The 27,140-nt window shown below is 49.7% G+C and overlaps 1 protein-coding gene across 2 annotated transcripts in view; it reads left to right on the forward strand.

Annotated features, from left to right (window-relative positions):
- Positions 1-26,306, forward strand: part of SRL (sarcalumenin) — a 40,721-nt gene extending 14,415 nt beyond the window's left edge. Inside the window, exons 2-7 of one of the 2 annotated variants that reach the window (XM_016211345.2) lie at positions 10,972-11,949; positions 13,792-13,893; positions 14,961-15,056; positions 18,520-18,636; positions 19,749-19,982; positions 23,076-26,306. In XM_016211345.2, coding sequence (XP_016066831.2) covers positions 10,972-11,949; positions 13,792-13,893; positions 14,961-15,056; positions 18,520-18,636; positions 19,749-19,982; positions 23,076-23,887 — 2,339 coding nt within the window. In that variant the 3' untranslated portion in view covers positions 23,888-26,306. The remainder of the gene's footprint in view (positions 1-10,971; positions 11,950-13,791; positions 13,894-14,960; positions 15,057-18,519; positions 18,637-19,748; positions 19,983-23,075) is intronic. The other variant, XM_016211346.2, reaches the window with a different exon arrangement.
- The last annotated feature ends 834 nt before the right edge of the window (positions 26,307-27,140 follow it).

Genomic DNA, 27,140 nt, shown 5'->3' on the forward strand with positions numbered 1-27,140 from the left:
GTTGTCACAGATATAGTGAGTTAATCTGCTGGTGTCCTTATATGAAAAGGAGAAGAGACATAGAACAGAGGCATAGGGAGAGAAGGCCATGTGTGATGGAGGCAGAGACTGGAGACATGCATCCACAAGCCAAGGACTGCTGGGAATGACCAGAAACTGGGAGAGGCAGCAGGGAGTCTCCCCTAGGGCCTTTTGGGGGAATTCGGCTCTGGCTCTATTGACACCTTGATTTTGGACTTGTGGTGCTCAGAACTGTGAGAGAAAATATTTTTATTGCTTTAAGCCACCAGGTTGTGATGCTTTGTTATTGCAGCCACAGGAAACTAATACACGGCCAGGCTCAGGCTTCTTTCTGTTCAGGGATTTGGGGCTCTTGTCTAGCTTGGTGGTGGGGGACCCTTTAGGCATGTGGCCTGCTGGAGTTCCTCAGATACAGCCTGGCAGTGGCCTCATAGGGCCCTTGGCATTGACCAGGGATGCTCACCCTGGGGACAGCAAGTGCAGAATGTACACATGCTCTGGCCCCACTCTCTGCCCTGCCCTTGGCTCTAACCGTCCTCTCCCCAGGGGAGCCCCGTGGGAACCAAGGAGTTGATGTCTGCCCTGGCCACCAGGCTGCCAAAAGGAAAGAAAGTTCCCAGGTATTATGAGCCTCAACTGGTTTCAGTATTGAAGAGATGAGGCAGAGAACCGAGGCCCTAGGTGATATGAAATCCACCCAAGAAGGAAGCTACTCTCAGTTTAGTTGCTTGTAATGATTCTCCCTCGAGGTGGGGATGTCCAGAGAGGGAGCCCTCAGGAGGGACAGGGCTCATTATACACCTAGAAAGGGTTGATTACATACCTGGGGTTCAAGGGTCTAGGCCACTTGGAAATACAAACTGGGAGCAAGTCTGCTTCTAAGGGAGACATGAGATTTCTAGAATGTTGCGTTATAGAGTGGCCTGGTTTTCTAGACGTCTTTGCCGGTGGCATTTCCCAAGCTCTGGAGTGATAACTGAGGGTAATGGATGGATTTGTTGGGAGGCTTTCAGAGGGTGTCCCGTTCACAGAGCAGCAGACAGGGAGGTAATCTTCCCTTCCTCCCATGACCGAGACTCTGGAAGGCTCTTCTGGCCCAGTCTTCCTGTGGCCTCTGCTATCCTCAATTCAGATGCTAAGAGCTGATCTCACACAACACTTAGGAACCAACTGTCCTTTGTCTCCTGGTGACAGAGACAGTGAGCCTCTCCTTGCATTCCTCTCCAGGTGACACCAGGAATACTGCAGACTAATGGCGAACGCAGGGCTGGCTTGGTGCAGCTGACCTCTGGGAATTTAAACCCCACCCCGTTTCTTCCCCAAATCTCTGCACAAAGCTCTGTTCAGGGACCCAGGTTGACGTCAGAGCCCTCGGCAGGCACATACGGGAGACCACAGTTTATAGGAACAATGTGGGGAATGGATGGGTGATCCCAGGAATGCTGGGTTCCAAGGATAGGGCAAGATGTGGGCATGAAGGATTAGAAATGTCAGGGAGAGAAGGAAGTCATGGCTGTTTGGAACCCTGCATAAAAGACCAACGTGAAGGGTCTGGAGACCTTGTGTTTTTATCTGGTTTTGCCCCCAGCTTGCTAGGTGGCTTCCAGCATGTTCTTTTCCCTCCCCGGGCCTCGGTCTCATCTATGAAATGGAAAAGTTGGTCTAGTTAATTTCTAAGTCTCCCTTCCCCCTAGTTCTAGAAGTTTCTACCAGAAAAATAACTATAAGGCTGAATTAAGTTCCGAGGTTTGGGGTCAGAATGTCTGGACCCAGCAGTGGAACCCCTCCATCGCGAATTCAGTGAGGCCCTCTGGGAGAGAAGGTGGAGAAAGACCTAGTGTCTTGGCGCCTGAACAGCAGTTTTTCTGGAAGGGTTTATGGATGGGATCACACAGGGCGGGATATTTGCTGTTGCTGTCCCAGCCTCTGCCCTTGGCTTGACCTTCTCTGAGCAGACTCTGGTCGTCTTGGCAGTTGGGGGTGAGATTTGCTAAGGACGCTACACCGCCAAGTGGGTGTGGGGGAGGCTTGGTGCTGCCCGGGGGAGGCCTGGGTGTTAGGTGCTTCCAAGCCATGAAAACCTTTGCTCTGATTTCAGCCGAGCAGAACAAGCAGGGCTCCACTTGAACGGGAGCTAGAGCCACTCTGGCTCCGTCTGTGGTACAGTCAATGCTCATTCTCTAGGCCCAAGTCAGTTCTGAAGGGTGTATTGTTTTGCTCCATGTGCTCACTTATCATAAGGATGTGAGGCCACATTGGCACCACGAGTGGCCTCTCTCTGGCTGTGTTGCCATTTCTGAGAGTAGTGAAGGGCCCTCAGTCGCTCTGCCTCCTGCCAGGGTCTCTCATCCATTCTCACAGACCTGCCCCAATGAGTGGGTCCATTTAGATGTCTCCCAGAGTATGTGTTTGCGTTCGAGTGAAGTGCAGAGTCACCTCGCTTCAGTAGCCTGATGGAAGGGGCCTAGGAGGTAGAGGAGATAGGGAAAAATACGAGAGGCCTTAGAAGTTTCTGAGTGAGTCAGGGCTGACTGAAACTTGGAGTCAGTGACTGCAGGAGTTAACTCGGGCTCAGCAGAACAAGATCTGAGCCTGGGAGTGTTGACAGCTAAGGTCCATTTCTGTCCCAGGACAGCTGGAACCTCATGCAGAGAACAGGGCTACCCCCATGGTGCCCACAGCTACTTGTCTGAGCTGCTTCTGGCTGGGAGAAGGGGAGACAGATCCCCAGACAAAAAGACGTCTCTTGGCCTACTAACTGACCCCCCAGAAGCAAGGGTCAAAGGAGTAGAGAGGGGAGCCAGCTCGGCTTCTGTCCAAAGCTGGTTCTGTTTTGGCCCACTCAGTGAACTTGGGATTTGGCCTGAACTCTTTGCTCTTCTAGGAAAGAATTATTATACCCGACATTTGTAGAATGCTTTTAAATATCACTTGCTGTTTAAAATACTCCAAAGGGATTGGCAAAGCAGGCACTATTATCTGCATTTTCTATGGGCGAGTGGAGTTGGGTATAGGAAGAGTGAAGGGCAACTCACGGTCACATTGCTGGTCAGTAAGACAGCAAAGAAGCAGGCCCCAGCTCTCCTGACTTCCGGCTGCATCCAGAGAGGCCAGTTTGGCTCTGTGATGCATGGCAAAGGAAAGTCCAAAGATGTGGTCCTGACCCAGGCTGGGAAGGTGTCAGGTCCATTTCCAAGCCTGAGAATCAAGCAGACTAACTCCAGCTTTCCCAGGTTGGGGACGAAGTCAGTCTGGTCTCATTGCTCCCTCTACCTGCCAAGCCCATGATGGCTCTGACTTGAGGTGTTAGAGACCAAACTTCTTCGGCTCCCAGTTGGGTCTCTCCCTGCCTGGTTCCCCAAAGTTAAACCATCAACCTCCCAGAGGTCACCCTCACAGAACCCAGGGAGATTCTGTTTCTTTGGGTGGGAGGTGGGAGAAAGCCAGCCAGCGGCCTCAGTTTGCCTCAGAATTTAGCTTGCATCTCTCCCTCCTTCCTTTTCTCTCCTGCCCAGCTCAGCTCCTCTGAATGTAGGAAGTATTGTCTAACAACTCCTGTGAGGATTTCTGTTCACTTCATGCTGATCTCCGGGAACACTGAGTGCTCCATTGGATGTCCCTTTAATAACTGAATCGCACCGAGTGGTTAGGGCTTCATGTTTTGCTTCTTCCAAAGGTATTTGCCTTTTGAAAGCAATGTTCACGCGCAGTCATGAAGCCCCTGGGCATCAGTGACAAGCCTGTGTATATACAATGGTGGTGGGATTGTGGGCGCTTTCTTGGTACCTCCCAAACCAAGAATTCCCAGGAATTAAGGGTGGGACAGGGAGTGATCTGTCAATTCTCTGGGCTTTGTAGTTTACAATTCTCTTGAAGTCTTAAGCAGGCCTTTTAAAGGGAGTAGGAGAGGGTAGACTAAGGAGTCGCTGTACTTCTGAGGCTTACACACTCCCTCTTGTTTCTGGGGGGCAGTGCCCCATTGCCGGGAAAGCTCACAGGACTTAGAGTTGGTGGTGAGCTGGGTTCTAGAACCAGCCTGCTGGTAATTAACCTAGCTAGCCCTGTGTCTTTGGTACAATCGTTTATCAGGGTTTTAGGATTCTCGTCAGTGAAATCAAACTGGTTAGTCTGTGAGGTGATCCCTTTTGACTCCCAATCCCGTGGTTCTCTCTGATTGGTGCCTTTGTCATTGTATCCTATCCCCTGGGTGAATCATTTTTGGGCTTGAGTCCAGCCAGGGATAAGCTGACCTGGTGGTATTAGCCTTGCCTTTAGGAGCTTGGCCAGGCCAAAGGACCTTCTGAGAGTGGCTGCTTGCTCAGTGCACCTTCCTCCTCTTGTCTGGAGGAGAAGAGTTAAAGCTAACAGAATGGCGAGAGGGACGATTTCAGGGTCCTGGGAAGATGTGGGCAACCGTTGCCTCTTGAAAGTGCTTTCCTTCAAAGGTCCTTTTTGGCATTGGCATCTGCAAAGCTGTCTGAAGGCTTATCCAAGAAGTGAAAGAATAAGGGACCCTGAGTGGTGAGCATTTACTCTGTAAATAAAGTCAAGAAACAGTATGGTGCCAGAAGAGGCCACTGACCATATGCCCAGTCTAGGAGTGTTCAGGGATAAGATCTAGAACATGAGGGTTGGTCTGCTCGCTCCGGCTCTGTGAACACCGTTTCTGAAGTGCTGTCAGCTGCACTTGAGGCACAGCCGATGAGATGTCCAAGTGTGGGCAGAGGACAGCCTGATGACAAATGTGGGGCTCCCTGGACGGCAAGACTAACTTCATGGGACAGATATGTCCTCGGGTAGAATTGGAAAGTGATCATCCCCCTGGGACTTTATTACTGATGACCCATTTGCACAATTGTATATGAAGAACGGTCAAAGGTACTTTACCTGCGTTTGACTTTGGACTTGATAGTTTCAGTTCAAATGGATGAGAAGTCATGTGGAAGACTAATCTTGGCAGATCCTTAGAAGTACATGCTAAGGAGACTTGGACAGGTTGGAATTGAGTTTCTTTTTTTTTTTAAATTTTGTTTTCGTTTAAAATATTACAGATGTTTCTTTTTCTCCCCAATGACCCGTTCCACTCTGTCCCATCCCCTTCCCCAGTTCCTCTCCCCATCATTGTCCGTGTCCTTGGGTTATGCATATACGCCTATAAATTCTTTGGTTACTCTCTCCCTCTCCACCCACCCACCCTCCTCCATCCCTCTGACTTTTGTCAGTCTCATCTATGCTTCCATGTCATTGAATCTATTCTGTTCATCAGTTTATTAAGTTCTTTAGCGTCCACGTATAAACGAGATCATGTGATGTTTGTCTTTCCCTGCCTGGCTTATTTCACTTAGCATAATTTTCTCCAGGTCCATCCATACTGTCCCAAAGGGTACGAGATTCTTCTTTACAGTTGCATAGTATTCCATGGTGTAAATGTCCCACAGCTTTTTTATCCACTCAGCTACTGATGGGCACTTGGGCTGTTTCCAGATCTTAGCTATTGTAAACTGCGCTGCTATGAACATAAAAGTACATATATTCTTTCTGATTAGTGTTTCAGAATACTTAGGATACATTCCTAGGAGTGGAATCACTGGGTCAAAAGGCAGCTCCATTTTTAATTTTTTGAGAAACCTCCATACTGTTTTCCATAGTGGTTGCACCAGTCTGCATTCCCACTAGCAGTGCACCAGGGCTCCCCTTTCTCCACACCCTCGCCAGCACATGTCATTTGTTGATTTGTTGATGGAGCTATTCTCATAGGTGTGAAGTGGTACCTCATTGTGGTTTTAATTTGCATCTCTCTGATGATTAGCAATGTCGAGCATTTTCTCATGTGTCTCTTGGTGGAATTGAGTTTATATCTGTTCCACCAAGGTGGAATAAATTCAGCGCCTAGAGGTGGACTCAAACAGGTCAACAAAACTCTATTCTGAATAGACCTCACTTCTCCCGATCTCAAGACAAATTCTCTGACACTTGGTACTGAGGGTGACTCAGATTCATGGTTCTCAAATGTTGGTGTTTGTTAGAATTGCTTTGTGAAACACCAGATTCACACTGACCCACACCTAGAGACTGGACATCTGTGCTTGGAAAGCTCTCGGGTCTCAGATGCCACCTCCACATGGGCCAGGGAGCTTTGTTTTATTTCTTGGCCTGTGTTCTAGTCCATTCCTGGAATGGCTTGTTGAACTAACAGCTTGACTCTCCTGTATCTGCATCCTCATTTCAAGAGAGGTTAATAATCCTTACTTTCTCTGGCTCAGAAGACTGCTAGGAAGATGAAAGAAGAAGAACATGAAATAACTTTGGAAAGCATGAAGTTCTATGTGAAGGCAAGATATCATCTAGCTCAGTGCCTGGCACATGTGGATTAAAGTGAAAAGATGCTATAAGGGGGAGGTTCGTTTGGATGTTGGAGAAAATCATCAAGAGGAGGCTAGAGGAATTTTAGGAAATAGGTGGGGGAGACAGGAGCAGTGGTTGTCATCCACCTACTCCTCCCTTAGGTGGCAAGACAGACAGACCCAAGGAGAGCTGTTGGGCAGGAAGTACAAAGTGGTTGACTGAACCCCAGCTCCTTCATTGTCTCTCACCCCGTAGTCACTTCCATGGACCCCTCTCCCTTTATAGGACATGGTTTGCAAACTACTTGGGAGCAGAAAGAACTATAGACTAAGAGCCGTGAATTTGGGCTTTGTGTCAACTCTACCCCTGACCTTGGGCAAGTCTCTAAAGCTCCCTGGCCAGACCTTCCTCCTCTACGGTTGGACCCACCAAGGCCTTTGGCAACTCCAGAGTTATCTGAGTCCATGTGAAAAGTACTTTGGAAGGAGTTAGAAGCTGGGGAAATAATCAGGTGTTTGGTTGGTAGAGGAGAAAGGAACTGAGTCTGGGGCTACTGCTGAAGCTATGGGTGGGGTGAGCAGCTGAGGCTGACCCCCAAAGAAAGGCTGATGGCAGAGAGGGTGTTGGGAGAGAAAGAAGAACTGGTATATGTTGTGCTATGTCCAGGGCACCAGCTTCTCAGGCACACAGGTCTTCCCATGGTCTCCAGGGCTGAGCTGGGGGCTTGCTATTCACGTACCCTGATGTAAGCACCTAGGCCTGTATGGGGCTGGGGCGGCGGCCTTGGCAGCTGCACATACAGTATGGTACTACATGTCCTGGGATAGACCAAGACTCATCTCACCAGGCTGTTAACCCACCCAGGGTATCCTGAGTCTTCTGTGCCCTCCCCCACCTTCTCCTTCCAGGGGCAATGGGGAGCTTCAGTGAGATGCTAGGGAGGTCAGGGAGGGCGGGAAGACACTGTGTTTGATTTTAAAGAATTGAACTGAGTTTAATCAGAGGTTCTTGAAGCTTCTGACTACCTCCCAGAGGAGAGATTGGGCCCAATGGCACAGCTGCATTCTGGGGGTCAAGCTCTGGGCCCAGTGGCACAGCTTGTTTCATTGAGAGACTTCGTGTCAGAGAAGTTATTTTTAGCCCCAGAAGGAAGGTCACTGGGCATGAAGCCATCACCCTTGGTCTTTTTCATTCCAAATTGCTTAGTAGAAGGTCAGGGCAGCTTGGCACTAAACCATAATCGCCAGGGAAGAAGAGGATGCAAATATGTATACACCGCATGTCTGACGCCTAGTCTTGCCTAGAAATGGAAATACAAAGAGCGTGAGGGTCGTGGCAACCCCCAGGGTCTGAGGTCCTCCTTTCCGTTGGGACTGTATAGCCCTCTCACCCCCATCAGGATCAGAGGATGTTTTGAGAATATTAAAAATGCCATAGGTGGTTAGACCCATTCTGTTCTGCCCAATATCACCAACATCACTATCATTGTCACCGTCCCCACCATCATCACCACCACCACCACCATCATCACCACCACCACCACCATCATCACCACCATCACCGTCATCACCACTACCACCATCACCATCACCACCATCACCATCATCACCACCATCACCACCACCACCATCATCACCACCACCACCACCACCGTCATCATCATCACCACCACCACCACCATCATCACCACCACCACCACCATCACCACCACCATCACCACCATCACCATCATCACCACCATCACCATCATCACCATCACCACCACCACCATCATCACCACCACCACCACCATCACCACCACCACCATCATCACCACCACCACCATCATAATCATTACCACCACCACCACCATCATTATCACCACCACCATCATTATCACCACCACCACCATCATAATCATTACCACCACCACCACCATCATCATCATCACCACCACCACCATCATCATCATCATCATCATAGGTAGGGGGCAACAGGGACCTGTGGAAAGGGCTTTATTCCCCAGAGGAGAAACCTTGATGACTGTTGTTGGTCACATGCCATGCCCCAGGTGACCCACCCAACTTGGGAGCCCCCAGCACACACGTGAGTGGGGGAGAGGCTGGGAGCAGAAGCCTCAGGGTCAGGATTATTTGGCTGAGCAGTGGTTTGCAGCTTTGGCTGCATGTTAGGACTACCCAAGAATTTTTCTGATAAAGTGCTGATGCTCGGGACATATTAACTCAGAACCTTTGAGCAGGGGGAGAGGAATGGGACCAAGAATCTGAAGATTACAGTGCTGAGAACACTTGTTTAGAGGCAGTTTTATCAGATGGTGTAGACCAGAGCTTCTCAAACTGTAATGTGAGAACGGATTGTTAAAATGCACATTCTGGTTCAGTGGGTCTGGGTTGGGGCCTGAGAGTTGGCATCTCTACCAGGCTCCCTGGGTGGTGCTGATGCTTAGAATGCAACCCTCTGAGCAGGCAGGTGTAGAACCCCCTCCAGGGCCAGGCAATCTCTTCTGCAACTCTGGAGTTAAATGGCCTCAGCCAGTTGCTTGCTGTGTAATGTTGGGCAAGGCATTCATTGTCTCTGATTCCAGTCCTCTCATCTATAAAGTGGGGGTAAGAATAAGACTCGTTTTATGGAAGCAAGTAAGGCTTAGTAAGTTGACTAAGATCAAGTAAATTAATGTTTTGTATACAAAGTGCTTAAGCACTGCCTGGCACGCTGAATAGTTGTACAAATGTATCTCATTTGATATATATCTTGCTGCTCAGAGAATTTTCAGTCTCCTTGGGTTAAACCAAGTTCCTGCCATAGATTTTTTTCCAGAGGGTGGTGGTGGTGGGGAAGATATGCATAGGAAGGAATCAGGACATATAGGTGTTCAGGTGGTAACAAAAGAAAATTTTAATGAGTGACTTTCAGCCCTTCCTAAAAGGACTACGAATTCTTATTGGACTCAAATCCCACCTCTTCATGGCATTTTTCCTGGGTCAGGCAGAGTCCCAGCCCTGGACTCTGGAGTGTGAGTCTGGAGAGAAGGTGCAAGCAGGGAGGGGCGAGACTCCTGTGGGCAGGGGCATCCCTGGGCTTCCCTCCACACACTTTGGCATGGAAGGCATGGACAAGGAGTGGGCAGTTCTGGGCTCTAGTCACCCACTAGCCAGACATCTGGTATCTTGGGCAAGTCCAAGTCTTTCTCTGGACCTTCAGCTCTGAAATGTGGCTGACAGTAATGAGGACGGTTTGGAGGTGGTCACATGTGTGAAAGTGCTCGGGGAAGTGTTATATCAACATATATGGGGCTTCTTTATAAGAAAGGTGCCCAAACTTCGCATTCTTCTGAATTTGATAGGTTGCATCTATGGGGGACTAATGAGAAAATATTTGTTCTTGGTCCCTGGAGGCTACCCAAGCTTTCAGGGCACAAGGTGTGTGGGTACCCCAAGGCAGAAGGGATACCCCAAGAGCTGGCTTTTCTTTGTTGAGGCAGAGATGGGAAGACCAGGCTGTGGCCTGAGAAAGGGGGGGTATCTGTACTCAGCAGAGAGGAGGGAGGCTGTTTCATCAGAAAGAATCCTTGAGAGTCGAGGGAGCCCGGGGGCTGCCTTAGCTACCCCAGGGCAGGGCCCTGTGATTCCTCATCCCCATGAGCCGGCAGTGTTCCCCCACCGCAGATCTCGTTAAACAGGCCCCAGTCTGGTTGGGAGGGGGCAGAAGGGATAGGCTCAACCGTCACTCCTGACCTCATTTTCCAACTAAATGAAACTTGTCCCTTGACAGAGGTTTCAGCATAGGCCAAGCCCCTACTTTGCTCTCTCCTTCTTGGTTCTCCCTGGGCCTTTAGCTTCCTGGTAAAGCTCTCAGCCTTTAGAAGGGGATACCCTCAGAAGAGGTTGGCTGAGGCCACTGGGAAGCCCTGGCCCTTCTAGTTTTGGATATCTTTTTCTCCTCAGGCCACGTCCCCTCTAATCTAAGGTAGCAAGGCCAGCAAATGCCTGCCTTTAAGGGGACAGAGTTGGATGTGTGACTTAATAAGGCTGAGAGCCACAAGTAATCCCCTAAGTACTCTGCCGTGTAACCTAAGATGATCTGGCCTGCACCCACCTGTTTGCACTCCTTTGCTGATAGCAGTATAAAAAGCACGCTGGTTAATGACTCTAGGAACTGACAGAGGCATCTGTCCTATCTTGGAAAGATCTCCTGGTGAGCCAGGCTGCACGTGCCTTCGTGCCTGCTGCAAGGTTGAGGAAGGACTATAAGGGCTCACCCAGTTTCCATCCCTACATAGTCATCGGGACCCAGAGGGAGGCTCAGTCAGGGTCAGAGGAAGAGCTGGGGGGGGGGGAGTGTCATCCACGGAATCCTGCAGTGACAGTGGGTCTGTAACTCCCCCAGCCACGGCCTCTATGGCTGGGAGGGGGGCAGAGTAACACCCCCCCCCCCCCCCCCCGTTTGCTGCACAGGGCAGCTGCGAACACCAGGGAGGGAGGTGCCCCTGATACCAGGTCCACGCCTCACTCCCGGAAGGCAGGAGCTAGGTTGAGTTAGACTCTTTTGAGAAGCAAAGCGAGTGCCAACCCTGTGAAACTGACCAATCGTGTTCTAATCATTTAGAACTGCAAGTTTCTGCTTCGGGTGGCACAGAAGATGTTGGCAATTTGTTGGAGAATCATTTCTCTGCTGGAGATGCAAGTCTAGAGGAGAAGGAAAGGGCGCTTTATGCAGAGGCGGCCCCTCGAGAGAAGAACCTGCTCCTTCACTCCCCAGATGGCAGGGAGGCTGAGAGCTCGGAGAAGACTGCCACAGGGGCCTCCACCGCTGCCCCCAGCCCAGGCTCTGACCCTGAAGCCAGCCTTTCCAATGCCTCAGCCTCAGCTCCCCCCGGGGACCCTGTGGAGCTACCAGGAGCAAGCGCCCTCCCTCCAGAAGGGGAGGGGGGAACTGGGGAAGAAGGGAGGCCAGAGCTCAGTGCGAGAGAGGGCCCAGCAGAGGAGGCGGAAGGACAGGCCGGGAGTGGCGTGGTCACTGAGGAAGCCAAGGAGGCCCTAGGGGACAACCCTGCGCAGGGAGCAGCTGCGGGTGCTGCAGAGCCTGAAGGCACAGGGGCCTCTCCTGTGGTGGTAGAGACAGCAGGGGGGGGCATCCCAGGGCCTGATCAAGGGCAAGAAGGGCAGGATGGAGCCATGGACATGGACACAAAAGCCAGGGAGGGGCCTGAGGACCAGGGGGACCCCAGCCCAACTGTAGAGGCAGGGGGCGCCCAGGAGGACCGCCCCCTGGAGGGCCAGGCACCAGGGATGTTGGAGGAGGACCTGGAAGCTGCGCCCTCCCAGGAAGAGGGTGGTGGCCTCAGCAGAGGCAAGGAAGGAGGACTTCCATCCCAAGAAGAATCGGAAGAGGACAGCGGCTCTGGGGCTAGTTCAGAGGAAGCGGGGGATACCTCCGAGGAAGCGGGGGGACCCCAGGAAGCAGCAGGAACCCCACGCCATGGGGACGAGGGGGCCCAGCTGAGCTCGGAGGAACGGAATCCAGGGCCCGAGGGGGCCGAGGCCCCGGAGGCCAAGGCAGAGGAGCCCGTGGAGGGGCCTCAGGGTAGGGGACCCCAGAATTGCTCCGGCACTTGGGCAGCTGCATTCTTCCTGGAAGCCTTGTATGTAGTGGGACAGGCAGGGACAGGGTGGGGCGGGAGAGCCCCAGCCAGCCCGGGTTTGCGGGGTGGAGGCTGGGTCCAGGTTTCCTGGCCCAGGGGGTGCCTTCTGCTGCTTATGAGCCACTCCTTCCCAGTTTGAAGAGACTCAGTGAGATGCCATGCCATGGAGGGCCCAGAGCAACCTGGTCACTTCTGAGTTAGGCCCTTGGGAGCCTGCCCTTTAGGATCCCTGATAGAGTTTAACACCTACCAGGCCTTAGCCTGGAGAACAAGGGATATGGTGGCAGAGTCTGAGAACCTGTGTGGGCTGGTGGAGAGATGTACAGGTGGGGGAGTAGGTTGGCAACCCACCCTCCTGGGGACCACATCAGTGGGCTAACAACACATGGGGCCTCCCCTTGAAGTCTAGGCCATGTCAGGTGGGGTGAACTGGGCTAGGGTAAGGATTGCAATAAGAATTCTTAGGCTGGCTGTGACACTGATGTCCCACAGATGTCCACCTGGAGCAGCAGCAGCTGCCATCTCAGGACCTGGGGGATAGGAAAGGGGGAGGGCAGGGCCAAAGCCATTGGGTGACACTGGGAATGTATTGAATCCTCGGCATGGCCAGGATATCGATGGCCGCATCCACTGAGGATGCTGGCCTGGACCGAGAGCTAGGCTTTTAGGATGGAGGAGCTGAGGTTGATCTTCACCCTCCAGTGTGACTTCCCCACGGTTTCCCTGCAGAATTCAGTTTCCATACCTCTCATCAGCTACTCACACCGGCTATAGGAGCCTGGCAGTCAGCCAGCCCCCCAGTCTTCCCTGTCCTGGCACTGGGCGGGGCTGCCTGGGTCCTGAGATGCTCCATAAGACACATCGATTCTCTGCGTCCATTCCTGGTGGAATCAGCCTCCCTGTGCCCCACAGGCCCAAGTCCATCCCACTTCTAATTACTTAAAATCCTCTGTGCAGCCAGTTGGGTAGAAACGGCCTCCTGGGGACCTGCAGGCAGCCATGGGCATCTCTTGCTTGGTCAGAGCAACAGTTTAACCCTCTTCGCCCAGCGGCTTCTCTTGCTCATGCTTCATGGCAGCCTTGTAGGCCCGATCACATGCTCATTTGATCAGGTCAGTTTGCTGAGAGCCCCACCCTGGCTCCAGTACCCCCAGGACGAAATGCAGACTCCTGTGGTCCTCCAAGACCACGCATGGCCAGCCCCTGCAGAGCTCTTCTGCCCCATGGCACCCCCCTCCCAGGCCCAGCCACGCTTCCTGCTAAGCCACTTCTGTCTCCTGTCCCTATCGTGACCTAGTGAACTCCTCACACAATGGATCTCAGCTCATGGGTGGCCCCTCTGGGAAGTTTGCTGACCACCCCCCCACCCCCACCCCGCTAAGATTTCCTAGGCACACTTCTTAGGCCCTCATAGCTTCTGGAATCTTCCTGTCCCTGGCCACATTACCATTTATAATTATTTCATTAATTTCTAGATTATTTCTCCCCTTGCCCGACAGACTGTGTCTGTTTCAGGCGCCTCCGTGTTTCCCACATGACGCGCGGTGCTCGGCACGTCACAGGGGCTCAATCAGTATTTGTTGAATACATAAAATGGACCATGGAGCTTCACAGAAGTTGAGTTGGGGTTTTCAAAGTCCCTCCTAGAGACAGAACTCCATTCAGTTGAGCTTGGCGAGCCCTGTGCCAGCACTTCCTCGAGGCCTAACCCTGTCCACATCTAGGGGCTTAGAGCCCAGCTGGCTCTTAGCTTTCCTAACCCTGCTCTCTGCTTCCCTCCCCAGAAGAGGCAGAGGATGTGAGTGAAGAAGCCCCACTGAGGGACCGCTCCCACATCGAGAAAACTCTGATGCTGGACGAAGACAAGCCAGCCGATGATTACTCTGGTAACCAGAGGAGGAAGGAGCTGGGCCTGGGGCTGGGGTTGGGAGAGCCTTGGGGGCTAGGACTCTGAGGCCAGTGGACACTCCCGGGAGGAAAGGCCCGGAGGGAGGGGGCTTCATGGAGGAGGTTCTGCAAGCAGCGTCCAAGGCCCGCGGGTTCTGGATTGGCAGGGAGGAGGGAAGGCAATACAAGCAGAGGGACCAGCAAAAGGGCAGAAGACAAATCCCAGTGCTGGGTCTGGGGGTGGGGCCAGCTTCCGAACCGTGACCAGGAGGGGTGTTAATAGAGTTAATCACATTTGCTTTGATTTTTTACAGTTTACAGAGCCCTTTCATGCCTGATATTTCATTTCACCCTCATAATAATCCAAAGCCTTCAGCGAAGCTTACTGTCTCCTCTTAGTTGAGTTAGTGCAAGCTCAGAGCAATGCAGAACTTTGCTAAGGTGCACACCTAGAGAGGGGCCGTGCAAGGCGTGGGCTCTGACCCTCAGGCCCTCTTCCCCTCTGTGCCTCACACCCTGCTGCACAACCGAGGAGCTCCCAGCCTGGCCCCTGTGAGTCACTTCTCCCTGGAGTCATGCTTCTCCTAAGAAGAAGCCTGGGCTGTCTGCATCCGCCCTGGGGCACCAGGGATTGTGACTAGGGGCTAGGGTGGCATCCTGCGGGTCTGCTTAGTGCCATACCTCCTTGCCCTCTGAGCCTAAGGTAAACACAACAGAGGTGGGGGCAGAGAGAAGGAGGTGGGGTTCTTCTCTGCCCCAGAAAGTGGTGCTTCAGGGTACACTACTGTTGAGGGACGGAGGAGAGGGTTAGATTAAAAAGAAATAGCTCAGAGGCTTTAGGGGATGGGGAGGGAATGCCTCAGGTTTAAAGATTTCTCAGGGTTGGGATGTGGACCAACTCTCTCCTTGAATGCTAATATATGAACAGTTGCTGGGCTGTAGATGGTCCCTGCTCCCCACTAGGCAGGGCTGGAGCTGCCTGGGAAGTGACCTGGTCCACAGCAGTCAGCAGTCTGGAGTGTGCCCTTTTTGATGTTCCCCCTCCTTCAACCTTCTCTGTCCCCAGCGGTACTGCAGCGGCTTCGAAAGATCTACCATTCGTCCATCAAGCCCCTGGAGCAGTCTTACAAATACAACGAACTTCGGCAGCATGAGATCACAGGTACAGCTCGCGTCCCAGCGTTGGGCCTGTTCCTCCAACCTGTCCATGCTCCCGATGCCCACGAGGTTCCCGAGGTCTGTGTGTGGTGGGCTCGAAGACACTGGAGCTGAGCTCTCCTAAGTTCTTGGAGACCTCAGTCATGTGACTCATCCTTTCACTGCTAGGGTATCCCATAATTTGCACAGGGTTTTCCGGAGAGCGTTTCATTTGTAAGCACTCATGCTTCAGGAGTGCAGTTTTGGTTTCCAAGGGTAGTGATGCCAGCTTCTACTGTCACGTGCTCAAGGGCCCACCAAGCTCCCTATTCACTCATTGATCATTTCTGAGGTCCCCTGACTGGCCTGGAATCCTTCCCCCCTCCTGGTTGATTTCCCTCAGGTCTGGATTCCTTAAAAATTGATTTTAAAAATAATAAAATATGGTATACTTGTTGCCACCAACCCCACACACCCAAATTTAAATAGTGTAAAATAGTACACATGGAAAAATAACCCCCCTTTCTTGATTCTCAACTCCTCGAATTCCACTCCTGAGACTGTCATTGTCACAGTTCCTCGTGCACGTCGCTCCTCTGTGCACATGAGCATCCACAAGCGCGTCTTTCCCTGTTTGTTTTGTGAGATGGGGTCACATCACAGAATTCTGCGTGTGCAGCTCCTTTTGCCTTTCTGATCCTTGCGTGGATGCGCTGCACTAGGAAACCGCCACCCTGCTGATGGAAAATTGGGTGTTTGCCATCTTCCACTTTTTAAAATATTACAAGCACTGCTATGATTGTTACATATTTCATGCAACTATATTTGCACGATAAATTTTTAGAAGTGGGACACTGGAAATTAAACATTTTTATAGTTGTTGCCAAATTGCCTTAGGTTGTACCAATTTATACCCACAATGACAGGATGTGAGAGCTCTTATTCCCCCACAGAGATGTCTTTTTAAAGTGCTAATCATCTTTGAAAGCTTTAATAATGGCACCTACTTGTTGTTTGAATGGTGAGTGCTATTACACATCTTCCTGTGTTAATTGGCTACTTCTGTATTATCTCATGGGATGCTCTTGATGGTTGTAAAGTGGGTAGGCTATTAGAGGGCCTACCTTGTTCCTGCTTTCCAGAGGAGGGACCAGATGCCCAGAAAATGCCGGGCTCCCCAGGATCACATAGCTGGAATTTGGGGCCGTAGCTCTCTCCTTCTCCGAGAGAATGCCCTGTCTCACTATTATCTCTAGTGCTTCTTGCAAGCCTAAGAGCCAACGACCGTCTTTGGCTTCACAGAGAAAGTGCGGGTGTTGGTGTGAGGTCTCAGTCTCCCAGTTGCTCTCCTGCCCTCCAATCTTGCCTTCTCCGGCAGCCCTCAGAGCTGGCAGTTTGGCCGGGTGGCTGTGGGCTGCCCCAGGAATAGCGTGCTCTGCAGGGAGGGCATCCTGACTCCTGAGCTCACTTTCCAGGCTTGGCTCCTCTGCCCTCCTCTCCCACCAGTGCTGGGACTCCTCTGTGCCCTTGGGCAGTGCATAACCTCTGCTCCTCGGTGTCTCGCTTGCAGCCTTCTGTATGTGCCAGTAACGCCCCCTGCTGCAGAGGGCTGAAACAGCTTCCGGGGAAGGCCCTGGTAGGGGTTGGCCTCAGCTGCCCACTGAGTGTTCGGTTCCCCTTGGCGTCCTTGGCCTGGGTCAGGGTAAAATAGACTTTTTGTAGGATCTTAGTGTTATCACTGGGGATTCCTGCCACCCCCCCACCCTGTCCCTGAGCCAGGGGTTGATACACACAGAGATGCCAGCAACTCATGGGGTAGGGCCACGGTGTTGCTTTCAGGCAATATCTATGTGCCTGCCACTTACAAGATACCATCTTGGTCTTCTAGGACTTGGTTTCACCTTACAGAAAACCGGTGCATCAAGAAGTGAGGTGCAGCCCTGGCCGTGTGGCTCAGTTAGTTGGAGCATCGTTCTGAGCACCAAAAGGTTGCAGATTCCCCTCTGGTCAGGGCACATACCTAGGTTGCGGGTTCCATCCCGTCGGGTGCCTATGGGGAGGCGACGGAATGATGTTTCTCTCTCTCTCTCTAAAAATCAATGGCAGTATATCCTCGAGTGAGGATTTAAAAAAGCATTAGCAGCAGAAAGGTGCAGAAAAAGAATATAATACGCCTCCTCTTTCTATAAAAAAAAGATGGGGACTATGCTGTCTGCTAGTGTTGCTTATATATGCATGGAAACATCTGAAAGAATATGTAGGGGGCGTTATGGTCTGGGCAGACTGGGGACAGGGATGTGAGACTTCTCACTTGTGTACCGTTTTATACTTTGATTTATTTTTTTCAAAATCTTCACCCGAGGACATGCTTAGTGAGAGAAAGGGGAGGGGGGGAGAGAGAGAAACATCAATGTGAGAGAGAAATATTGCCTTCCACATGTGCCCTCACAAGGGATCGAACCTTCAACTTTTCAGTGCACAGGACGGTGCTCAACCAATTGAGCCACTCCAGCTGGCCGTAATACTTTGGTTTTTGAACCAGTAAATTAAATAAATTAAAACAGAAAAAAATAAATGGAGTGCCTGCTGTTTTGAGGCCTATCTACTTGCCAAGCTCAGGGAGACAAAGAAGTTCAGAGAATTTTAGGCACTAAATTATGCAGGGTTGACCCTATGTGGTTCAGAGAAGGGTTGAAGGAGCTAGGACCTGAAAGCCAGCACCAGGGTGCCTAATCCCATGTCAAAAGTCTCTCCCCCTCCCCTTCCCGCTCCCTGGTTTTGAAAGCACTGGAGAATTCTGCTTTTTCTTCTAGGGACCCCAACTGGAGTGGCCCGTGCAGAGTGTTCTCTCCAACGTCGGACACAGGGCCCAAGAACCCAAGAATTGCCTAGTCAGTGCTTGGTCTTGGGACCTGGCAAATATGTCATGGACTTTGGAGGCTAATATTTGAGATTGGCCCTAGAGCCTAGGGTTGGGCTGAGTCTGAGATGGGATTTCAAGAGGTGCAGCTAGGGGAGGGAAGCTGGGGATAGGCAACGTCAGAGTCCAGGCCGCCTAAGATTGTATAAGCCTCTCTCATGCCCTTTCTCCTGCTACCAATCCAGACAGCAGAGTTTTCACCACTCCCCATGTGGCAGCTCTCTGCTCTCCTTTTATGAACCCTTCTCTCCCAGATCTAAACAGGAAGGGCTCATTCTGAGTAAGCTCTGCATCAGTGTCTGTTGACCTTCACTTACTGCCTCTTTCTGGTGCTAGTGTGCCAACCATCTGGGCAAGGCCCAAACGGTATCTTCTGATGTCTTTTAACTGGGTGATTGCACTTATGGAGCAAGAGATGTGCCACCGATTGCTACATGCTGTCTGGTCCAATGTAGAATTCCACAACCCAATTAGGTGGACTGTGTGGGATACAGCGTGAAGAACTGTGTTGCTTCTGTAGTGAGAAACTTGTTAGTTCACTGCTACCTCTAACTTCTGCTGCCTACAGATGGAGAAATCACATCCAAGCCAATGGTACTGTTCCTGGGACCTTGGAGCGTTGGCAAATCCACCATGATAAACTACCTCCTCGGGTTGGAAGACACTCGCTACCAGCTTTATACAGGTGAGAGTGAGACTTTCTTGTGTGATTCTTGGTATTTCAATGTCATATGTAGAATCACTATGAAAAAAAATCAATAAATCAATAATATATATTCATATATCTTCAGTATGTTAATGAAAATCACGTGCAAGAAACCAGCAGCTACACTTATGTTGGTAGCAGCGTAATTGACAACACACAACCCAAATATCCATCGATGTATGAATGGATAAACAAAACACGGTCCATCCATATAGTGAAATATTATCCAGCCTTAACAAGTAATACATTTCTGATATATACTACCACGTGGGTGAATGTTGGGGACATTATGCTAAGTGAAATAAACCATTTAAAAAATATATATCTTTATTGATTTCAGAGAGAGGACAGGAGAGGGAGAGAGAGAGAGAGAAACATCAGTGATGAGAGTCATTGATTGAGCCGCAACCCTGTCATGTGCCCTGACCAGAAATCGAACCCGGATCGCCTGGATCCTAGGTCGATGCTCAACCGCTGAGCCATGCCCGGCCGGGCAATAAACCATTTTTAAAGTGTTTTTATTGATTTTAGAGACAGAAGGAGGGAGAGAGAGAAACATCTATGTGAGGGAAAACATCAATCAGTTGCCTCCCTGACTGGGAATTGAACCCATGACCTTAAAGTGCACGGGATGACACACTCTAACCAACTGGGCAACACCAGCCAGAGAAAAATAAACCAATTTGTCACATGGTTCCACTTATTTGAGGTGCCTAGAGTCATCAAATTCATAGAGACAGAAAACAGAATGTTTATTGCCAGGGCTGGGAAGGTAAGAATGGGGACTTAGCGTTTAAGGGATACAGTTCAGTTTGGGGTGATGAAAAAGTTCTGGAGATGGACGGTGGTCATGGGTGAATGTGAATATACTTAATGCTATTGAACTGTACATGTGAAATGGTTAAAATGGTAAATTTCATGTTATATATATCATCACAGTTAAAAAAAAAAGAGGTCACTAGCTTAGCGAACATAGTATCCGATTCTTGCAGCAAACCCTCCTGAAATACCTTGCTTACCCGCCTTCGTTGCAGTAGGTCTCTTCCCCAGAGACGACTGTGTTCCTACTAACCTTGTGCCTACGTGCGCAGGTGCTGAGCCTACCACCTCTGAGTTCACGGTCCTCATGCATGGGCCCAAGCTAAAAACCATCGAGGGTATTGTCATGGCTGCTGACAGCACCCGGTCCTTCTCACCCCTCGAGAAGTTTGGACAGAATTTCCTGGAAAAGCTGATTGGCATCGAGGTTCCCCACAAACTTCTAGAGCGGGTCACTTTTGTGGATACCCCAGGCATCATCGAGAACCGCAAGCAGCAAGAAAGAGGTAATTTAGCACTCATTTCTGACATAGGGTGAGATCTGTCTTAGAAAACTGTTTTCGACAGTGGGTGATAGGCAGGCAGGGGAGAGAAATGTGGCCAGCATTGGCCAACACCAGGGGATGTGTTCTCTGCTTCCAGCCCCTTCTTGTTGTCACTATGGTGCCACTTAGGTGTGGAGCACCTTGTCCTTTTACCTCCCCAACGACTGATCTGGTTTGGAGGTGATCATTATTTTCCCAAGAGGAAGCTGACCTTTTCTGTAAGTAGCTCCTCAAGGTCCACACTGGGGCTGAGCTGTCTTTAGGATACCAGGTTGTCCTGGCTGATCAAGGGCCTGGACTAATTGGATCTCAGTCTAGGTATACTTAACCTCTGGCTAACCTGGGGCTGGGTTGAACCTGACCTTTAATTCTTCCTGCTTTACCAGGCCTGCTTGAACATAAGCTTGTATTAAAAGCCCTACTTGCCTTTAGGTGACAGGGGAGTGCCACTTTGGGCCTAGCAGGCACTAGGCGGTAACAGAGGCCACTGAGTATCGCCCGTGACTCAGGGTTATCAGCAGAGATGAGTCATAACAGGACATTTGTAGGATATACAACCAGATGATAGACCTCAGTTTATGACTATCACTCCCATTTTGCTTATAACTGGACCCTGTTTTATGACTAGTAATAATATTATCACTAATAATTATAATAGTAAATTAACCTTTATTGTACTCCTAGCATATATCAGATAATTTTATGCTTTATTGGTTGATTGTTGTAAAAAATTCCCAAGACATGTATTCCTAGTCTCCTCATACTGGAAATAAGATTTTGAAGAAATGAAAATATATTGAGCACCTACCATGTGACTGGCAGTTTTAGTTAGGTGCTTTCCTATATTTGTAGCAACAAAGGAATCTTTATATCAACTTAGGCTTCATAGTTCTTGTCATTTTGTAGCCAAAACGCTAGAACTTAGAAGCATTTACTATTCAGCTGGCCAGTGACAAAGCCCCAATTCTAGCCGGGGTCTTATGCCAAGTTCCCATTTCTTTCCCCTAAATGATGGATCCACTCTCGTCTTTTTAATTTTTATTAAAATTAAAATATTTTCTACTACAGTTGACATACAATATGATACTAGTTTCAGGTGTACAACATAGTGATTAGACATTTATATAACATGAAGTGATCACTCCCATGAATCTAGTACCGATAAATCCTCTTTCACATCCTTCTAATTCCCCGGTTTCTTTTTTTTCAAACATTTGAGAGTTTCATTTTTTTTTTTAAACTCCCAACCCTGAAACTTTTTTTATTCCAACATAAGATTTTCGAAACTTTTAAGTATTTATTGCTTTGTCCAGAGCACATTACCTTTATGAGGCCCAGCTCTGCATATAGGTGAGAAACATACGGTACAAAAATAATTCTACCCAGACAATGACTCAGGGTCAGTATCCCAAATGCTTCTGTGAGCTACACCTCTCACGGGGCATAGGGCAGCTGCCCTGGGAAGGCAGAAATACAGTGGCCTGAGCTTCCAGAGTTCCCAGTGACATGGCGGCACTTTAAGATCTGGCTATCAGCGCAGCTTATCAGAAACCTAGCATCTATTAAGTGCCTGCCATGGCCTGACATTCTTATATTGAAACCAGCTGAAACCCCTGTCAAGACAGGTGTTTTTCTATGAGAGAACTGAGGGTCAGGGAGCCTTTAGAACCTGCGCTCATTCCACCTGGCCAGCCCTACAAATGAACCCAGTGGAGGCTCTGCATTTGAGGGCTGAAGGGAAATGTAATTATTTATAAGGAATTTGGTTACAAGCTTTAGACTGTTCCTAAAGAGTCAGGGTTTTGAATCCAGGGCCCAGAGAGCCTAGAACTGAGCAGCAGGATTAAGTAAATGGGTGGCAGGGAAGCAGGTGCTGGTCAGGCTTCTGGGCTTCCCTTTAAGAAATGAAGGTATTTGGAAGATTAGGGTCCATCCTTTAAAAAAGGAGGATAGGGGGATAGGCAGCTGAGAAACCTTTTCTAATAACTCGGAAAAGGATAGATGTAGTCAAGCCATGGATGGGATCAGCCAGTGGAAAGAACTGGCAACAATACACAGGGCTCCAAACTGGAAGCAGGTTTAAGATCTCTTTAACCGCTTCAACATGAGTCCTCAACTATCTCCAGCAGTTAAGAAAAGAGAGAAACTGCCCTCACTGGCCTCAGGACCTTAAGCAGCCAAGTGTTTCTCTCAGGGCCTATTCCCTCACCTGTAAAATGAGAGGTTGAGCTAAGACATCTAGAACCTTTCTGGCTCTCAGGCTTGTGCCTTTGTGGCTAAATTTGTAGTGCTTTCCTAGAGTAGAAAGGACTCAGATGGGACTGGGTTCTTCAGTCCCTCCTTTTTTGGCCAGTCAGATCAACCCCAGAGAAGATGGCCCTCAGACGTTGAGCTCTTAGCCTAACAAAGCCTTTGTTGACACTGAGGAGGTTGGTTATCCTGAATGGGCCAGGCCTCACATGCTTAGCATGTTAATTGTTCCTCCTCTGACTGGCCATTCATGTGGGAATCACAAAGACCTGGACTCATCTTTAACGAGAGTTTCATTTAAAAAAAAAAATTTTTTATTGATTTTAGAAAGAGAGGAAGGGAGGAAAGATAGAAACATTGATCTGCTGCCTCCTGCACACCCCCTACTGAGGATCGAGCCAACAACCCAGGCCTGTGCCCTGACTGGGCATCGAACTGGTGGCCTCTTGGTTCATAGGTTGATGCTCAGCCACTGAGCCACACCGGCTGGGCATTCCCTGACTTATTTCCTTCAATATCTACACCACTGCCGGAGATCTTTTTAGACAGTAGGAAAATTTCCATTTCAAAACAGCATTTTGCTTCCCTGGAGCCTTGGATTCCACTTAGAGTAAAGTGAGATCAGGTTGAAAGTTGACAATGGGCAGGAGATATGCAATGAATTGTTTAAAAGTCTTCAAAAGGCTAGAAAATCCTTAACGCTGTTATTTCCTTCAACCTGTGGAATGGTTTGTTTCTAGCAAGAGGCTCGAGGGGCTCGGGCTAATGCTTGCACAGCCTGACTTCTCACTCCCTCTCCCAAAGGTTACCCCTTCAACGATGTGTGCCAATGGTTCATTGACAGAGCCGACCTCATCTTTGTCGTCTTTGACCCAACCAAGCTGGACGTTGGCCTGGAGCTGGAGATGCTGTTTCGCCAGCTGAAGGGGCGTGAATCCCAGATAAGGATCATCCTGAACAAGGCCGACAACCTGGCCACGCAGATGCTCATGCGGGTCTACGGGGCTCTCTTCTGGAGCTTGGCCCCGCTCATCAATGTCACTGAGCCCCCAAGGGTCTATGTCAGCTCCTTCTGGCCACAAGACTACAAGCCTGAGACCCACCGGGACCTGTTTCTCAAGGAAGAGATCTCCCTCCTGGAAGACCTGAACCAGGTGATCGAGAACAGGCTGGAGAACAAGATTGCCTTCATCCGCCAGCACGCCATCCGGGTTCGCATCCATGCCCTCTTGGTCGACCGCTATCTGCAGACATACAAAGACAAAATGACCTTCTTCAGTGACGGAGAGCTGGTCTTTAAGGACATTGTGGAAGATCCTGATAAATTCTATATTTTCAAGACCATCCTGGCAAAGACCAATGTCAGCAAATTTGACCTTCCCAACCGCGAGGCTTATAAGGACTTCTTTGGGATCAACCCCATTTCCAGTTTCAAGCTCCTGTCCCAGCAGTGCTCCTACATGGGAGGCTGCTTTCTGGAGAAGATTGAGCGGGCCATCACCCATGAGCTCCCCGGCCTCCTGGGAAGCCTGGGGCTGGGGAAGAATCCGGGTGCTCTCAACTGTGACAAAACAGGGTGTGGTGAAACCCCAAAGAATCGCTATAAGAAACACTAGGTTGCTGTGTGGCTGTTCTCGGGTTCCTGTTGGTGAATGAGCTTGTGTCCTAACTGTCTGAGAAGTCCTGGTTTATTAGCCCTTTGAGCCACACTGGCAAGAATCATTACACATTGGAGATTTGGGAGTAAATTGAGGCCAGTGGTGGGGGAAGGTGTGGATCGAGGAAGGAGAGTGGAAACTGTGAATTATAGTGTGCTTGTCTCATTGCTTCAATTAGGAGGCCTGATTGAGACAAGTCAGGCCATACCTGCTTTTCCGGGTCCTATCTTGAAGGGACAGAGAGCAGCTAAATTCTAGTCTATACTGAATTTATGAGCATTAAATAAGCTAAAAGCAGCTGAAATCCCCTTTCCCCCTATAAGCTGGGAAAAGAGAAGACTTGAGTTCTGTAGGGCTGCCCAGGTCCATTGTGGCTGCCTTCCACACAGTCTTCTGTCTGCCTCAGCTGTCTCCTAAACTTGGATTGACTTCAACAGGGGACAATCTCGTGGGCCTGAATCAACCTGGGTTTCGAGCCTACCCCCAGGCTGTCTTCCCTGTTTCCTCAAGGGATGGGAGGGATGGTTTAGGATACTGGAACACTAAGAACAGGCGTCCCCAGGCTAAGAGAAGCATTGCCTCCCCCATGCCCTTTCTCTGACGTGGTGTTCTAAGCCAGCTGGGAAGCAGAGTCCCTTTATTGGCCCCAAGAGGAGGGTCAGATAATTCACTGGAAGTGACTTCAGTGAAAGTACTGGAAGGGCTCAGAGGGTTAATTGGTTTGCAGTGTGTCTTTGTTTATTGCATGTCTTGGAAAACTCGGACCCCAAAGTCATTGGGTTTCAGAGGGGACAAAGGAGATCTTGTTCTTTTTCACTGGGGACTTCTCTGGGAAGCCCACCTCTTCCAAATTTAAGAGGAGGCTGTTTCCACAACTCTGTGGAGACACTCAGCAGAAGAGCCGTTCCTTCCTGGTTTTCATCACCATGCCTTTTTCTTTCCCTTCTTCTCCATTCCCTGATGTGCCAACACTCCAAACTCACAGGAGTCAGAACCAGCACCAGCCATCAGTGTCAGTGGCAACTAAGGCTTAACCTTTAGTTTCCCACTTGAACTTGATGCTGATACCCACTGGACGCACCGCAGGAAAGCCTGGGCCTTCAAATACCGATAAGTGTGGCTATGTGTGTATTATGTTGTCCAAGAGAGATTAGGGAGGTAATAGATGCCAGAGGGTGTAGCGAAAGAGCCTGCTGCAAGAGTCCTGCCTGGCTGGTGTGCCACCCAGGAGGACAGCGAGGGACAGAGGATGGGGGAAGGACCCTGGAGGGAAGAAGCCATTTGACAAAAAGTGGGTGAGTGAACAGTCTGTACAAATCCTGGAGACCTGGCCCAGGGCTGCCCTGAGGGGCTTCTGCCTAGTGAGCCAGCCTCTCTTGGGAGCTTTACCAGGAGGCATGGGTCAGGACCTGCCAGCACCAGGAAGTCACCCTGGTGCAGAGGGAAAGCGAAGATGAAGGCAGAGGGAGAGGCTCTAAGGATTAGGCAGTGGAAGTAGATTGGCAATCAGATTAGGTCCATGCAGAGAACTGCGACTTCGGAATTCCTGTTTCTCAGAATTAGTAGCACTCCTGTGCGGCTGCAACAGAGGCTGCTGCTTTTGGCATGTGGAGGACCTGGAACCTCCCACAAGAGAGCCAGAGGCCCCACGGCCTCCAGGACATTGTTTCTAAGGACAGAACCAACCAGAGAAGAAAAAGGGTCTTCTAGAGGTATCCAAGGAGCCTGGTAACGGCCTGACGAGCTGCTTTTCTTCTCACCAAGAACCAACCCTTGCCTCATCCCTGTCATGTGCTCTCTCTCGAGTCTGCCCCCCACCTTGCTCCTTAAAGCCCCTTCATGCCCTTGAGCTCCTTTTGGCATATCTGTGTTTCTCAATGCAGTAGGGGAAGGAAAATGTGCAGAACTATATGGGCATTGTCATAGCTGCTGTCATCATTGCTTTGGGGAAGAAGGAAATGAGGTTAATACATTCATACAGTATTTATATTTTTAGGGGGGTACCATTGTTAGTGTGATCCCCCCTTTTTCTTTTCTCCACCAATTTTCCTTTTCTTACTCCTGCTCCTCTATTCACTGCTTGACTTACCTTTTCTCTAATTGCCTGCAGGCTTGTCCATCAGTCAGCTTGGACTTTAAGAACTGTTTTGTGCCCCACTCTGTGGAGGTGGATTTTAAGCAGAATTCTGACTTTTTTGGGGTGGGTGGGTTGAGAGCTGGGGGAAATTTAGGATCTAGAGATCCCTCAAGAGGAGTATCTGTAAGTATTTGTGCCTGAACAGTTGCTGTTTCTCTCCAAAATGGAACCTTTCCAGTGTTCTTTCCATTCTGATTTCATCAGGTAGAAAGTCTCAATAAAGTTCCAATCTCTCTTTAACACCTTGTACTTTGATTGTATCCAACCAGTTCAATCTCTTTATCTTCTTTTATATCTAGTAGTGTACTGATTTAAAAAAAATGTTTTTATTGATTTCAGAGAGAGGAAGAGAGAGATAGAAACATCAATGATGAGAGAGAGTCATTGATCATCTGCCTTCTGCATGCCCCCTACTGGGGATGGAGCCCACAACCTGGTCATGTGCCCTGACCGGGAATCGAACCATGACCTCCTGGTTCATAGGTTGACGCTCAATCATTGATCCATGCCGGCCAAGCTAGAGTGTACTGATTTTTATTTTTTCTTTACTTATTTTATTTTTAAATTTTTAATATTTTTAATATATTTTTTATTTTTATTTTTAAAATAGATCTTTATTGATTTCACAGAGAGGAAAGGAGAGGGAGAGAGAGAGACAGAAACATCAATGATGAGAGAGTCATCATTGATCGGCTGCCTCCTGCACGCCCCCGACTGAGGATCGGGCCCACAACCCGGGCATGTGCCCTGACCGGGAATCGAACCTCGACCTCCTGGATCCTAATTTTTATTAACACTGTTTTTTAGGGGAGTTTTAGGTTCACAGCAAAATTGAGAGGAAGGCAGAGATTTCCTATATACTCCTCCCCTCCATATGCATAGCCTCCCCACTATCAACACCCCCACAGAGCAGTACATTTGTTAACAATTGATGAACCTACATTGACCCATCGTAGTCACCCAAAGTCCATAGTTTACATTAGGGTTCACTCTTGGTGTTGTACATTCTGTGTATAATAGACAAATGTATGATAACATGTATCCACCATCAGAGTGTCATACAGAATAGTTTCA

The sequence above is a fragment of the Miniopterus natalensis genome, chromosome 3, assembly GCF_054644295.1.
Source record: "Miniopterus natalensis isolate mMinNat1 chromosome 3, mMinNat1.hap1, whole genome shotgun sequence".
Lineage (NCBI taxonomy): Eukaryota > Metazoa > Chordata > Mammalia > Chiroptera > Miniopteridae > Miniopterus > Miniopterus natalensis.